This window comes from Rhinoraja longicauda, chromosome 2 (genome assembly GCF_053455715.1).
Source record: "Rhinoraja longicauda isolate Sanriku21f chromosome 2, sRhiLon1.1, whole genome shotgun sequence".
Classification (NCBI taxonomy): Eukaryota; Metazoa; Chordata; class Chondrichthyes; order Rajiformes; family Arhynchobatidae; genus Rhinoraja; species Rhinoraja longicauda.
In genome coordinates this window covers 8,314,363-8,330,049 of record NC_135954.1, presented here as the reverse complement: position 1 = coordinate 8,330,049, position 15,687 = coordinate 8,314,363, and the positions used below count along the sequence as shown (strand labels likewise).

At 45.8% G+C, this 15,687-nt stretch overlaps 1 protein-coding gene across 1 annotated transcript in view; it reads left to right on the top strand.

The window, feature by feature from the left end:
• The first annotated feature begins 5,659 nt into the window (after positions 1–5,659).
• Positions 5,660–15,687, top strand: part of nup153 (nucleoporin 153) — a 59,042-nt gene continuing 49,014 nt past the window's right edge. The window contains exon 1 of the mRNA XM_078414748.1: positions 5,660–6,005. Within this exon, the coding sequence (XP_078270874.1) occupies positions 5,913–6,005 (93 nt within the window). The 5' untranslated portion in view covers positions 5,660–5,912. The remainder of the gene's footprint in view (positions 6,006–15,687) is intronic.

The window sequence follows — 15,687 nt, the reverse complement described above, 5'->3', positions numbered from 1 at the left end:
AATAAATACATGTGGATCTTCTTTTGTGTTTATCCTTCCGTTTATTCCCTCAACAGGTGCTGCCTGACCCACTGAGTTCCTCCAGAACTTCATTTTGCTTTTACTCAAGGCTCCAGCATCAGAAACAGGGCTGTTATCGGAGTGATCAAATTTCACCTTGAACAACTTTTTCCATTCTATTCCATCAGTCTGCAGAATGGTCCCAATCCAAAACCTATGTCCTCTGGTCCTCGCCCACCCAGTGCGCCCGACTCACCGCCAAAGAACCGTGTCTATTCATTCCCCCACCCAGTTGCTGCCTGACCCGCTGAGTTCAAGCACCTTGTGATTTATTTTTAAACTCAGGATGCCAGTTTTATTGGTCTCATTACTGCATGGACCCATGTTAACCTACCCACACCACTCACAGACAGACGTGGGAGGAAAAAGGCAGCAGCACCCGGGGGGGGGGCACCCGGGGGGGGGGGGGGGGGGGGGAGAGAGAGACTCACAGTGACAAAAGCAACCTTCGAGGTTGGGACCGAACCCGGGTCTCCAGGGCAACTGTTGCCGACCCTTCCGTCAGAAACATGCTCCCCGGCGCTCGAAAGGTCTCAAACGAGCATCGTACAAATGTGATAGGAGCAGAATAAGGCCATTTGGCCCATCAAGCCTACTCTGCCATTCAATCATGGCTGATCTATCTTTACCTCCCAACCCCATTCTCCTACCTTCTACAATAACCCCTTACATTTACAGCGTGCAAACAGGCCCTTCAGCCGAACTTGCTCACAACAGCCAACACGTCCCATCATCACTGGTCCCACCTGCCTGCATTTGGCCCATATCCCTCTAAAGCTATCATATCCATGTGCCTGTCTAAATGTTTCTTAAACGTTGCGATAGTCCCTACCTCAACTTCCTACACCTACCAACTATGTGTGAAAAAGTTACCCCTCAGATTCCAATTATATAATAATTTTATTTGTATAACACTTTTTATACAATTGAATGCAACCCAAAGTGCTTTTCACAAAAACACAGGTCTAAACAAAAATACAATTTAAATCAGTAAGGACATAGACAGTTAATAACATAAAAAGGACAGATTTATATAAAAATATTTTTAAAAATTAAAAAGATTGAGAGTGTAAAAGGACATAAAACAAAAACACTGAGCTCAATCACGAGATTGATCCCTGGGATGGCTGGACTGTCATATGAAGAAAGATTGAAAAGACTAGGCTTGTATTCACTGGCGTTTAGAAGGATGAGAGGGGATCTTATAGAAACATATAAAATTATAAAAGGATGCTATACAAGCTAGATGCAGGAAAAATGTTCCCAATGTTGGGCGAGTCCAGAACCAGGAGCCACAGACTTAGAATAAAGGGGAGGCTATTTAAAACTGAGGTGCGAAGATACTTTTTCACCCAGAGAATTGTGAATTTGTGGAATACTCTACCACAGAGGGCAGTGGAAGCCAAATCATTGGATGGATTTAAGAGAGAGTTAGATAGAGCTCTAGGGGCTAGTGGAATCAAGGGATATGGGGAGAAGGCAGGCACGGGTTATTGATTGTGGACGATCAGCCATGATCACAATGAATGGCGGTGCTGGCGCGAAGGGCCAAATGGCCTCCTCCTGCACCTATTTTCTATGTTTCTAGGTCAACACAGTCCCATATGAGCACACAAGCTGCTGAAGGGTATGCTGAGATAAAAATACAAGGGAATAAACATAATTTTTACAATGTCATCAGAAGTAATGTCAGTTAAAAGCTTGAATGAAAAGTTCAATACAATTCATTGATATCTCCCCTCACGTATATCCTCTGGTCCTCGCTCGCCCGGTGGGCCCGACTCACCCGCCGAAGAAACACGCCGTGGACCGGAACCTGCCCGGTAGGTGCATATCGCCCCACATGTGCTGGCTCGAAAGGCCAAATGGCCTCCTGCACCTATTTTCTAATCCTCCCAGGAGGCCGAGGAAAAACCGAGCAGTGTAGCCTACCCGGGCCGACCTAGCCTCGCGGCTGATAGTGTCTCACGGGTCGGTGAGTGCCTCACGGATCAACCCGCAACCGGCTGTCAACGAGGGCACGGGGAACCACCGTGAGGGGGACGACGACGACGAACAATGAAAGACCCGGAGTGGGGGGCGTAGGTACTTTGTAACTTTGTCAGCGCCCTTTATGTGGTTACTATTTGCATACAAATGGGTATGCAAGCAAATAACTTCACTGTGCCTTGTCACATGTGACAATAAAGTATTCCATTCCATCCCTTGATACCTCTACTCTGGGAATGTAATCCCCCCTTCTCTTCCCCTACACTTACTAATCAAGAATCTATCAATCTGGAGTGACTAGGCTTGTATACACAGGAATTTAGAAGGATGAGAGGGGATCTTATTGAAACATATAAAATTATTAAGGGATTGGACACGCTAGAGGCTGGAAACATGGTTCCAATGTTGGGGGAGTCCAGAACCAGGGGCCACAGTTTAAGAATAGGGGGTAGGCTATTTAGAACGGAGATGAGGAAAAACCTTTTCACTCAAGAGTTGTAAATCTGTGGAATTCTCTGCCTCAGAAGGCAGTGGAGACCGATTCTCTGGATGCTTTCAAGAGAGTTAGATAGAGCTCTTAATGAGAGTCAGGGGGTATGGGGAGAGGGCAGAAACGGGGTACTGATTGTGAATGATCAGCCATGATCACATTGAATGGCGGTGCTGGCTCGAAGGGCCGAATGGCCTACTCCTGCACTTATTGTCTATTGTTTATAATCTCCGCCATTTCCTAGCGTCTTTTCCTTCCACGTCCACTTACACTGTGGTCTGACGGTTCGCTGACATATCCCGCCCCTTGATTAGAATGTATCTCAAAATGCTGGAGTAACTCAGCGGGTCAGGCAGCATCTCTGGAGAGAAGGAATGGGTGATGTTTCATGTCAAGACCCTTCTTCAGACTGATGTCAGGGGGCGTGGGACAAAGAAAGGATATAGGTGGAGACAGGAAGACAGTGGGAGGGGAAGAGAGGGACAGAGGAGCTATCTAAAGTTGGAGAAGTCAATGTTTATACCGCTGGGCTGTAAGCTGTTCAAGCGAAATATTAGGTGCTGTTCCTCCAATTTGCGGTGGGCCTCACTATGACACAAGAGGAGGCCCATGACAGAAAGGTCAGACTGGGAGGGGGAGTTGAAGTGCGCAGCCACCAGGAGACCAGGTTGGTTAAGGCGGACTGAGCGAAGATGTTGAGCGAAACGATCACCGAGCCTGCGTTTGGTCTCGCCGATGTAGAGAAGTTGACATCTGGAACAGCGGATACAATCGATGAGGTTGGAGGAGGTGCAGGTGAACCTCTGCCTCACCTGGAAAGACTGTTTGGGTCCTTGAATGGAGTCGAGGGGGGAGGTAAAGGGACAGGTGTTGCATCTCCTGCAGTTGCAGGGGAAAGTGCCTGGGGAGGGGGTGGTTTGGGTAGGAAGGGACGAGTGGACCAGGGTGTAACGGAGGGAACGGTCTCTGCGGAAAGCAGAAAGGGGTGGAGATGGGAAGATGTGGCCAGTAGTGGGATCCCGTTGGAGGTGACGGAAATGTTGGAGGATAATTTGTTGGATACGCTGGCTGATGGGGTGGAAGGTGAGGACAAGGACTCTGTCCTTGTTACGAATGGGGGGAGGAGGAGCAAGAGCGGAGCTGCGGGATATCGAGGAGGTCCTAGTGAGAGCCTCATCTATAATGGAAGAGGGGAAGCCCCATTTCCTAAAGAATTAGGACATCTCTGATGCCCTAGTGTGAAACACCTCATCCTGGGCGAGATGCGGCATAGACGGAGGAATTGGGAGTAGGGGATAGACTTTTTGCAGGAGACAGGGTGGGAAGAAGAATAGTCTAGATAGCTGTGGGGGTCAGTGGGTTTGTAGTAGATGTCGGTCACTAGTCTGTCTCCTGTGATTGAGATGGTGAGATCCAGAAACGATAGGGAGATGTCGGAGATGGTTCAAGTATATTTAAGAGTAGGATGGAAATTAGTGGTGAAATGTATGAAGTCAGTGAGTTCTGCATGGGTACAAGAGGTAGCACCAATGCAGTCGTCAATGTAGCGGAGGTAGAGTTCGGGGATGGGGCCAATGTATGTCTGGACAGGGATTGTTCGACGTACCCGACAAAGAGGCAGGCATAGTTAGGGCCCATGCGAGTTCCCATAGCTACGCCTTGGGTTTGGAGCAAGTGGGAGGAGTCAAATAAGTTGTTGCTAGGCAGAGGAGAGTGTTTGTAGATGGAGATTGGCTGGTTCTATGGTCGAGGAGGAAACATAGGGCTTCAAGACCATCCTTGTGGAGGATGGAGGTTTAGAGTGACTGGACATACATGGTAAAGATGAGGGAGTGGGGGCCTGGAAACCAGAAGTTATTGAGGAGACGGAGAGCATGTGAAGAGTCTTGGACATAGGTGGGGAGGGATTTGACCAGGGGGGATAGGATGGAGTTAAGGTCGGTGGAAATTAATTTGGTGGGACATGAACAGGCCACGACAGTTCTGTATGACATGTCTGCCGCGACAGTCCTGTATGTGGATTTTGCCAGGACAGTTCTGTTTGTGGATTTCCCCCGCCGCCCCTTGATTAAATCTGTTTGTTTCGTTCTCACCTTCCCCTAACAACGATCTATTCTACATTTTCCTTGAACCTCATTTGCTTTTTGATGTCTCGTTTTCACACCTTACCCTTCCATCTCTGTCTCCCTCTCCCACACTGACTCTGTCTGAAGAAGGGTTTCGACCCAGAACATCACCCACGCCTTCTCTCCAGAGATGCCGCCTGTCCCACTGTTACTCCACAGCATTTTGCATCTCACTTCGGTGTAAAGCAGCATCTGCAGTTCCTTCCTAAACTCTTTGCATTTATTATTTCCAATGTCTTTGCAATCAAAGAATACAGATATTTTTTGTTGCAATTATGTTGAGATGTTGATATAATGAAAATCTTCTTGTCTCACGGTCTTGGCCCGGCTTTACCGTCTCCGCCCAGACGACGACGCCATCGCCGCCATCTTAGGTCGTCGCCGTCTCACTCGCTCACGCACTCGCGCATGCAATGGTCGGGGCTGTGAGCCATGGCACGTTGCCCTACGCGATGACGTCAGCCTGCGCGATGACGTTAGCCTGGCGTGCCTTGGCTCTTTTGTGCGTCGCGGGGGGGGGGGGGGGGGGGAGAAAGAAAACCCCCACCCGGAGGGAAGGTGCTTGCGCTTGCGGGAGGGGTGAAACGCGCGTTGTGTGGGGGGGGAAGTGCGGATCAGAGCGTAACGTAAGAGCGTGAGCCCCTTGCGCAACCCCTCCGGTGAGAGCGGCGCAGGCGGGCGGTGTGACGCGGACGCGGAGGGGGGGGGGGGGGGTGAAGCGCGGGTCAGAGCGTAACGTAAGAGCGTGAGCCCCTCTCCCGTCCCCTCCGGTGAGAGCGGCGCAGGCGGGCGGGTGAAGCGCGCGTTGCAGCAAAAAGGCGGGTCGGAGCGTGACGTTGAGCATTAACACCCTCCCCCCACACACCTTCCGAGAGGGCGGTGTGACGCAAACACACCGGGGGGGTGAAGCGCGCGTTATGGTGTGACGTAAGGCGTGACCACCAACTCCCCACCCCTCCCCCCCACTGTGCCCCTCCCCCTCCAGAGAGGGAGAGCTGCACGAGCGGTGTGACGCGGACGCGGGGGGGTGAAGCACGAACCCCCCCCACCTCCACCTCCCCGACTGCTTGGAGATAGCCAGCGGTGTGACGCAGACGCGAGGGGGTGAAGCGTGTGTCGCGGGAATCCCCCTCCCCTCCCCCCCCACCTCCTCCACCCCTCCCCTCCCCCCCCCCCCAACCTCCCGGCTGCTCCCGATAGACAGCGAGCGGCGCGAGCAGCAGCGGCCGGGAAAAGAGAGCCGCAAAATGGCGGCGGCGGCGGCAGCAGGAGGCGCCGGCGGCGGTAAAATCAGAAACAAGCGGCACCACATCATCAGCAAACCGTACGCCAAGAACCAGGTGAGGAGACCGGCGGCTGGTTTGCAGGGATCGATAACAAAAATGACGGTGGCGCCGGCGGAGTTGTACGTGTGTGTGTGTCTGATCCGCGGCCTAGTGCTGGCAGTCTGGCAAGGCTTTGCCTTCATCTCAAGGCCCTTGCTTTGTCAAGGGATCGCTGACCAACCCCCGGCCTGTCGACAGCAGGAGCGGGAGGCGGTGTGTGGGGAATGGGGAGAGATGTGCCGATGGCTACTGGGTTTGTGGATGAAGGGGGAGGGCAGCCAGGGGCCTCCTCGCCGTCCTCCGATCAAACCTCGTTCCGCTCTGCGATCTCCTCCCGGCCTTGTTCACCTCCCCCGGTTGTAGGCCCTCGGCCTTTTCCATACCACTAGTCTCCCTTTCCCCGAAACATCACCCATTCCTTCCCTCCAGAAATGCTGCCAGTCCCGCTCCAACATTTTGTGTCTACGGGCTAAGGCTGCTCCCAATTCTCCCTCCTGTCAGCGTGTCCTCATGGGGGGGGGGGGGGGGGGGTTTTGGCGCGGAGCTGATGGATTACTTCTTTAGCGCCTCATACAACGCTCTCACTTGCTGTTACTTGAAAGCTAATTTCTTTTGTTTTTGTATTAACCTCCTACAATTTTTTTGAATTTATTGGCTCTTCTAGTCCGAGAACGAGAGCTAGATTATCACCAAATTATTTTATTCGAAATTATACATATGCAAGTAAACCTCAGAAGGCAGTGGAGGCCAATTCTCTGAATGTATTCAAGAGAGAGCTAGATAGAGCTCTTAAGGATAGCGGAGTCAGGGGGTATGGGGAGAAGGCAGGAACGGGGTACTGATTGAGAATGATCAGCCATGATCACATTGAATGGCGGTGCTGGCTCGAAGGGCCGAATGGCCTCCCCCTGCACCTATTGTCTAAACAGAACAGCCTTTTTTCTTAATGTTGATTCTATGCTTTTATCGAATATGATGTGTTAAAGAACTAAATTATGACAGCGTGATTAAAAAACATTTTTAATCACATTTTTGATCACCTGCCCGATTTTTAAAACAAATCTCATTATTGAAATATTGTAGATAGCGAAAATGGTTATCAAAAATTACATGGCCGTGGGGAGAGCCCATAAGGTCTTCCATTCCTTCTCTCCTGAGATGCTGTCTGACCTGCTGAGTTACTCCAGCATTTTGTGAATAAACACCAAGAACTTGATCAGTTGGTCAAGTGGGCTGAGGAATGGTCAAAGGAGATTAATGCAGATAAGTGTGAGGTGTTGCATTTTGGAAGGTCAAACCAGGGCAGGACCTTCATTCACCATGGGAGTGTTGCAGAGCAGAGGGATCTAGGTGTGCTGGTACATCATTCCCTAAAAGCGACATCACAGGTAAATATGGTGGTCAAGAAGGCTTTCGGTACATTCGCCTTCACAAGTCAGGGTATTTAGTATAGAAGTGGTGATGTTATGTACCAGTGGCCAAAACATTGCTAAGGCAGCATATGGAGTATTGCAGTGTCCCTGTTACAGAAAAAATGACGTTAAAATGGAAAGAGTGCAGAGATAGGGCGGCACGGTAGCGCAGCGGTAGAGTTGCTACTTTACAGCGAATGCAGCGCCGGAGACTCAGGTTCGATCCTGACTACGGGTGCTGCACTGTAAGGAGTTTGTACGTTCTCCCCGTGACCTGCGTGGGTTTTCTCCGAGATCTTCGGTTTCCTCCCACACTCCAAAGACGTACAGGTATGTAGGTTAATTGGCTGGGTAAAATGTAAAAATTGTCCCTAATGGGTGTAGGATAGTGTTAATGTGCGGGGATCACTGGGCGGCACGGACTTGGAGGGCCGAAAAGGCCTGTTTCCGGCTGTATATATATGATATGATATGATAAGATTTGCATGGATGTTGCTGGGGGCTGAGCAATAGGGAGAGATTGGGCAGGCTAGGAGGACTGTATTCCTTGGAGCGCAGTAGGTAAGAGGAAAAAAATAAGGAACCTGAGGGGCAATTGTTTTGCACATGGTGAATATATGAACAAACTGCCAGAGGAGTTAGTTGAGGCAGGTACCATAACAACATTTAAAAGACAGTTAAGTTGATTGGAAAGATTTAGAGGGATAGGGGCCAAACATAGAGAGGTCGGACTAGCATAAATGGAGCGTGTTGGTCGGCATGGGTAAGTTGGGCCGTGGGTCCACTTTCCATGCTATGACTATTATTACTACTGTTTCTGATGTATGTCTAGTTTTATTTTTTGGGACATTGGTTTTTATTAAACATTTTTACTTGTGATGGTCTTGGATTGCTTATAAAAATTAGGCATTAGTTTATGTTATAGGAGCAGAATTAGGCAATTCTGCCCATCAAGTCTACTCCCCCTTTCAATCATTAGACTGGTTTAAGTAAATTTTCTCTCGGTCTCTCTGGACTCAAGTCCGGCGTACTGATATTTTTGAAGGCTGAGTAGAATTTCACTTATCTAGCTTATAAATATGATTTGCGTTTATATCTGTGTAATCAAACATAACACTGCAACATTATAATCTACACTTTAGTATATTTCTCTGTGCACTACCTGTGTACTCGATGATTGTACTCATGTACAGTATGATTTGACTGGATAGCATAGCACCCCATCAAGGTTTTTCACTATTATGCACATGGCAATAATGGCAATACCAAATTGCATAAAGTAAGGCATTCAGTAACATTTGCTACATATGTAAGATTTGTTGTGCGTTTATATCATATAGAAGTCCCATGTATTTGTTAAATTCCTTCCATTTGCAGTGCCATCCCTTGTTCTTTACTGATCTCTTGATACCTGGCAGACCACAACAATTGACATTTTGTAGTGAAAGTGTACAGGTTCTGCTGCAGCTCTTAAAACTTTATATGGGAATAACCTTGCAATGTTTACATTTGCATCTAAAGAAGAATGTACTTATAGAGAGTGGGCAGGAAGGTTCGCTAGGTTGGCAAGTCTGTCATATAAGGAGAGAAATTGATTGGGCTTCAGTTTTGTGCTCTAAAGATTATAAGAATGAGGTATAACCTCATTGCTACATTCAAAAATCAAAGAGGATTGTATCCCTTGGTTGGAAAATCTAAAACCAAAGTCAAGGCTTTAGATTGAAGGGTAGAACATTTAGGACTGAAATTACAACAATCTTTGGAACGTTGCAAGGGCACAGTGCAAGCAAGGTCAGTCAGCAAGATTGCAGTTTGTTCAAGGAATTGAGGGATCTGGGAATAATGCATGAACACATTGAATAAGCAGTTCGGTCATTATTTTGTTGATTGGTGGAATTATATATATCAAGGGTAAATGGCCCTTGCTTCTCCTGTTCCGAATGTGCCCTGCCTCTTCGGTGATAAGGCACCACAAGATGTTTTGCAGGAGCTTCAGTAGATGAAACTTAACATTGCCTGAAGGATGTAGTATCAAAGGTCTTCAGAAGAGGAATATTCCGTGGTTTGTGAAAGGAATTCCCAAGCTTAGGGCAAGGTTCATCTGCTACCAGTAGAATGAAGAAAATCAGAATAAGCCTGGGTTCCATTCTTATATATTTGTCAACAGCATATCTCTGACTTTAGGCTTCTATTCTGAAACATTGTCAGATGGCTCAAAGTATTTGTATATATGGTGACTTGCTTTTTATTATCTATACACTGCACGTAGGTGACATCAGGCATGTCATCTTCCACTTGTTTGCCAACAATACCCAACTCAGCCATTTGTACCCTCTGTTTCTCAACTGCTAATTGTGGATGGGCCATAGTATTTTATCTTCTGGGAAAAGATATAGGAGTTGAGAGCCTGGACGTCCAGAATTAAGAACATCTTCTTCGCCACTGCTATTAGATTCCTGAACCGATATCCTCTTTCACACCCCCTTCCTGGAGGTGTCAAATACTATAGCTTCAGTTGCTGCATTATTGTTCTTTTAATATTTTTTCACAACAATATTGTGCCGTTCTGCTGTTTTGCATTTGTTGTATTTATCACTATTGTATATATACTGTTCACTCTGCGAGCTTCATGTGAACAAGGAATTTGATTGCCCCAGGTGTACATGACATTAAACTAATCTCAATCTGGTTAAAATGGTCTCATTCGGCTACTATTACTACTGCGAGCTAAATTTCCTACCTTCACCACCAACATTCAACCAGGCACACCTACGTTTTCTATCCTTTTCTTCCTGTCATTGATTTTGGTCCTGATTATCATACGTGGATCCCTTTTTAAGCTGTATTGCTATCTCTGTTAATGTTTCCTATTTTAGTAATAACATTTCCCTGAACTGTTGCCAATGAGGTTGGGATACTCTTTGTCATATTATTGTCCGCTGAGTCCTCCGTTATTTAGCTTTTATCCTTTTCAAGTCCCTTTCTAACTATCTCCAATAGCTATTGTTTGAAAGCCATGCACTTGGATCAGGCTTCTGACTGCTTCATCTAATATCTTTGGCTTGGATTCATTTGTGCCTTGTGTCTCTTTGAAAAAAAAATGCTTTCTGTGTTAAATCATCTGTAAGTTGGTTTTTTAGCTGCATTACCAAGGACATTTACACCGAGTAACAGATGAAAAGCTGAAGATTATACTTCTAGATAGTAAACAATAAGGTTCATCTTGAGGTATTATTTCATAATTCTGATTTTCTCAGGCTGCAGTACTAAATGTAATGCTCCAGTAGGATGTTCTATTCAATATATTAATTTCTTGTCACAATTAAGTTTAATGTTCAGAATTTTCTGTTGTATTCTGTTTGTTACCGTGGGTTTATCTCAGTTTCTTCCTGTCGTTGGGGGGGGGGGGGGGGGTTCATTTTCCTTGGAGCTTTTTCTGAAGTTGAATGTGGATCTGGCCAACCAAGGGAAGATTTTATAACCAGATACTTGAAAACAGGAAAGGCAGAAGGGGTTCCATAGGTTAAGGGTTGGGGAAAATGATGAATGAAAAGAAGAGCCTATGAGGTTGCAGGAAAAATGGAAAAGTAAGCAAGACAACTCAATTTGAGTTTGAGAGAAGCGAGTGAAGACTTGACCAATAACTGCATTAATATCTTATTGCTGTGACTTTGAAGCAGTAGGGTGTGACTCTGCTAGGTTTCCAAGCAGACAACAATCAAATCTGCTGAGTTTTACATGTTTTAGTCATTACAAAGATGTTTTGAACAGTTGATTCTAACCAGAGCAGCCGTTCAAATGACCTCTTCCAAGAATAGTACTATTTCAATGCACCTTTTAATATTGTTGTGGTCATTTTGAAAACATCAATTATTGTTAAGATTCAAATTGATATTGCTCTTTCAAGTTACGCCATCACACATGTAGTTGGTAGTAGGAATAAAGGCGTAGACTATTTTCTAAATGAGGAGAAATCGGAGGTACAAAGTGGCTTGGGATTGCTGGTGCAGGATTCCGAAAAGGTTAATCTGCAAGTCGAATCGGTAGTAAAGAAAGCAAACTCAATGGGGAGTTTCAAGAGGGCTTGTATACAAGAGTCAAGAGTGTTTTATTGTCATATATGTCCCAGATAGAACAATGAAATTCTTACTTGCTGCAGCATAACAGAATATGTAAACAGAGCACACTGTAAACAATATAAACAATATAATAAATTAGAGAGAGAAAATAAATCAGTGTGTGTAGAAACACATACTCACAAGTGCACACACCTATACAATACAATACAATACAATATATCTTTATTGTCATTGTACCCAGGGGTACAACGAGATTGGGAATGCGCCTCCCATACGATGCAATAATTTAAGTAATTTAGACAGCAGCAACCCAACGAAACGAAACAGTAACAATTTTGGACAGGGTAAAGTGCAAGTTGATCTATGCGTTGTGGCCATCCTCATATATACCTATATACACCCTATATACAAAACAGGGATATAATGCTGAGGATCTATAAGGTGCTGGTATGGCCGCACCTGGAATATTGTGAGCAATTTTGGGCACCATGGGGGTTGGGCGATTTTGGGCACTGGCACTGGACGGGGTCCAGAGGAGATTTACAAGAATAATCCCAGGAATGAGTAGGTTAACCTATGATGAGCGTTTGTTGGCACTGGCCCTGAACTCACTGGAGTTTAGAAGAATGAGGGGGGGACCTCATTGAAACATACAGAATAGTGAAAGGCTTGGATAGAGTGGATGTGGAGAGGATGTTTAGTGGGAGAGTCTAGGACTAAAGGTCATAGCCTTTGAATTAAAGGGTGTTCTTTTAGGAAGGAGATGAGGAATTTCTTTAATCAGAGGGTGGTATCTGTGGAATTCTTTGCCACAGAACGCCGTGGAGACCAAGTCTGAATATTTTTATAGACAATAGGTGCAGGAGTAGGCCATTCGGCCCTTCGAGCCAGCACCGCCATTCAATGTGATATGGCTGATCATTCTCAATCAGTACCCCGTTCCTGCCTTCTCCCCATACCCGCTGACTCCGCTATCCTTAAGAGCTCTATCTAGCTCTCTTGAATGCATTCAGAGAATTGGCCTCCACTGCCTTCTGAGGCAGAGAATTCCACAGATTCACAACTCTGACTGAAAAAGTTTTCCTCATCCCAGTTCTGAATGGCCTACCCCTTAGTCTTAAACTGTGGCCCCTTGTTCTGTTTCCTGCCTCCAGCGTGTCTAATCCCTTAATAATCTTATTCGTTTCGATAAGATCCCCTCTCATCCTTCTAAATTCCAGTGTATACAAGCCCAGTCGCTCCAGTCTTTCAACATGACAGTCCCGCCATTCCGGGAATTAACCTAGTAAACCTACGCTGCACACCCTCAATAGCAAGAATATCCTTCCTCAAATTTGGAGACTAAAACTGCACACAGTACTCCAGGTGCGGTCTCACTAGGGCCCTGTACAACTGCAGAAGGACCTCTTTGCTCCTATACTCAACTCCCCTTGTTATGAAGGCCAACATTCCATTGGCTTTCTTCACTGCCTGCTGTACCTGCATGCTTCCTTTCACTGACTGATGCACTAGGACACCCAGATCTCGTTGTACGTCCCCTTTTCCTAACTTGACACCATTCAGATAATAATCTGCCTTCCTATTCTTACCACCAAAGTGGATAACCTCACACTTATCCACATTAAACTGTATCTGCCATGCATCCGCCCACTCACACAACCTGTCCAAATCACCCTGCAACCTCATAGCATCTTCCTCACAGTTCACACTACCACCCAGCTTTGTATCATCTGCAAATTTGCTAATGGTACTTTTAATCCCTTCATCCAAGTCATTAATGTATATTGTAAATAGCTGCGGTCCCAGCACCGAGCCTTGCGGTACCCCACTAGTTATTGCCTGCCATTCTGAAAGGGACCCATTTATCCCCACTCTTTGCTTTCTGTCTGTCAACCAATTTTCTATCCATGTCAATGCCCTACCTCCAATACCATGTGCTCTAATTTTGCCCACTAATCTCCTATGTGGAACCTTGTCGAAGACTTTCTGAAAGTCAAGGTACACCACATCCACCGGCTCTCCCCTGTCAATTTTCGTAGTTACATCTTCAAAGAATTCCTGAAGATTAGTCAAGCATGATTTCCCCTTCGTAAATCCATGCTGACTCGGAACGATCCTGTTACTACTATCCAAATGCTCTGCAATTTCGTCGTTTATAATTGACTCCAGCATCTTCCCCACCACTGATGTAAGACTAACTGGTCTATAATTTCCCGTTTTCCCTCTCCCTCCTTTCTTAAAAAGTGGGACAACATTAGCTACCCTCCAATCCACAGGAACTGATCCTGAATCTATTTAACATTGGAAAATGATCGCCAATGCGGCCACAATTTCTTGCGCCGCCTCCTTAAGTACTCTGGGATGCAGACCATCAGGCCCTGGGGATTTATCAGCCTTCAGTCCCATCAGTCTACCCAACACCATTTCCTGCCGAATGTGGATTTCCTTCAGTTCCTCTGTCATCCTAGGATCTTGCCACTAGAACATCTGGGAGATTGGATCACTAAGGAAGATACAAACAAAGTACCGGTTCAACTCGTCTGCCATTTCCTTGTTTCCCATAATAAATTCCCCAGCTTCTGTCTTCAAGGGACCCACATTTGCCTTGACTATTTTTTTCCTCTTTACATACCTAAATTATTATATACTCCTTTATATTATTGCCCAGTTTACCCTCGTACCTCTTCTTTTCTCCCCGTATTGCCTTCTTAGTCATCTTCTGTTCCTCTTTAAAAGAGGCCCAATTTTTATGCTGTCCTTGACTTCCCTTGTCAGCCACGGGTGCCTCTTACTCCCCTTAGAATCTTTCCTCCTCTTTGGGATAAATTGATCCTGCATCTTTTTTTAAGGCAGGGATGGATAGATTCTTGATTAGTGCAGGTGTCAGAGGTTATGGGGAGAGGGCAGGAGAATAGGGTTAGGAGGGAGAGTTAGATCAGCCATTTGAATGGCGGAGTAGACTTGATGGGCCGAATGGCCTAATTCTACTCCTATCACTTATGACCTTTTGTCCATTTACTGATTTAAAGGTTGTTCCTGGACCCATTGGCAGGAAGCAAGGACCAAATCTTTTTTTTTTTTTAAGGTGATTAATGGCTTTTGAAAACTTATGTAAAGGAAGACATCTTTGGAGCCCCATCTGCATTGAAAGAGAGTAACAGAAAGATGTTAAAGTTTAACCTTTTTTCACCATATAACCATGAACAAAAAATGGCAATTGAACATGTCATCCTGAAGACAGTTTAGCAGTTTAAAAAAAAAAGAGATTTTCGGTGTGTTTCAGTTTTCAATTAATTTAATCTTTGGAGCTATGTGTAATTGATGATTGGAGCTTTAAGGTTATTTCTACATTTGGACAATATAGTTAACTTTTGCAGGAAGTGTGTAATCTCATGTGCCTGCCAAAATATCTTTGGTTTGAACTCATAGAAACATAGAAAATAGGTGCAGGAATAGGCCATTCGGCCCTTCGAGCCTGCACCGCCATTCGATGTGATCATGGCTGATCATCTAACTCGTGCTCTAATGATCATTCTTTGCAAAGGAAGTCTTGCAGAAGAGTATTTTTTTAAATATCATTGCAGTCTTCGAGTCAGCAGGAACCGAGTACTGATTTTGGATGATCAGCCATGATCATATTGAATGGTGGTGCTGGCTCAAAGGGCCGAATGGCCTACTCCTGCACCTATTTTCTATGTTTCATACAGCATTCAAAATGGCCCTTTTGCCTAACCTACTGAAACCAACCAACATGTCCCATCTATATCGGGTCCCACCTGCCTGCATTTGGCCCATATCCCTCTAAACCTGTCCTATCCAGATATCTATCTACTTGTTGCTTAAACATTGCAATAGTCCCTGCCTCCTCTGGCAGCTTGTTCCATACCTCTGCCACCCTTTGTGTGAAATATTACCCCTCAGATTCCTGTTAAATCTTTCCTCCCTTCATCGTAAACCTTTGTCCTCCGGTTTTCGATTCCCCTGCACTGGGCAAGAGACTCCGTGTCCATCCTTTTATTATTTTATACACCTCTATAAGATACACCCTCATCCTCCTGAATGCCAAGGAATAGAGTCCCAGCCAACTCAATTTCTCCCTATAGCTCAGACCCTTGAGTCCTGGCAATATCCTCATGAAATTTGTATGTCAATAGTAAATAAGTCAACACAAAATTCACATTTGCTACTTGTGTTTCTTGATGCATG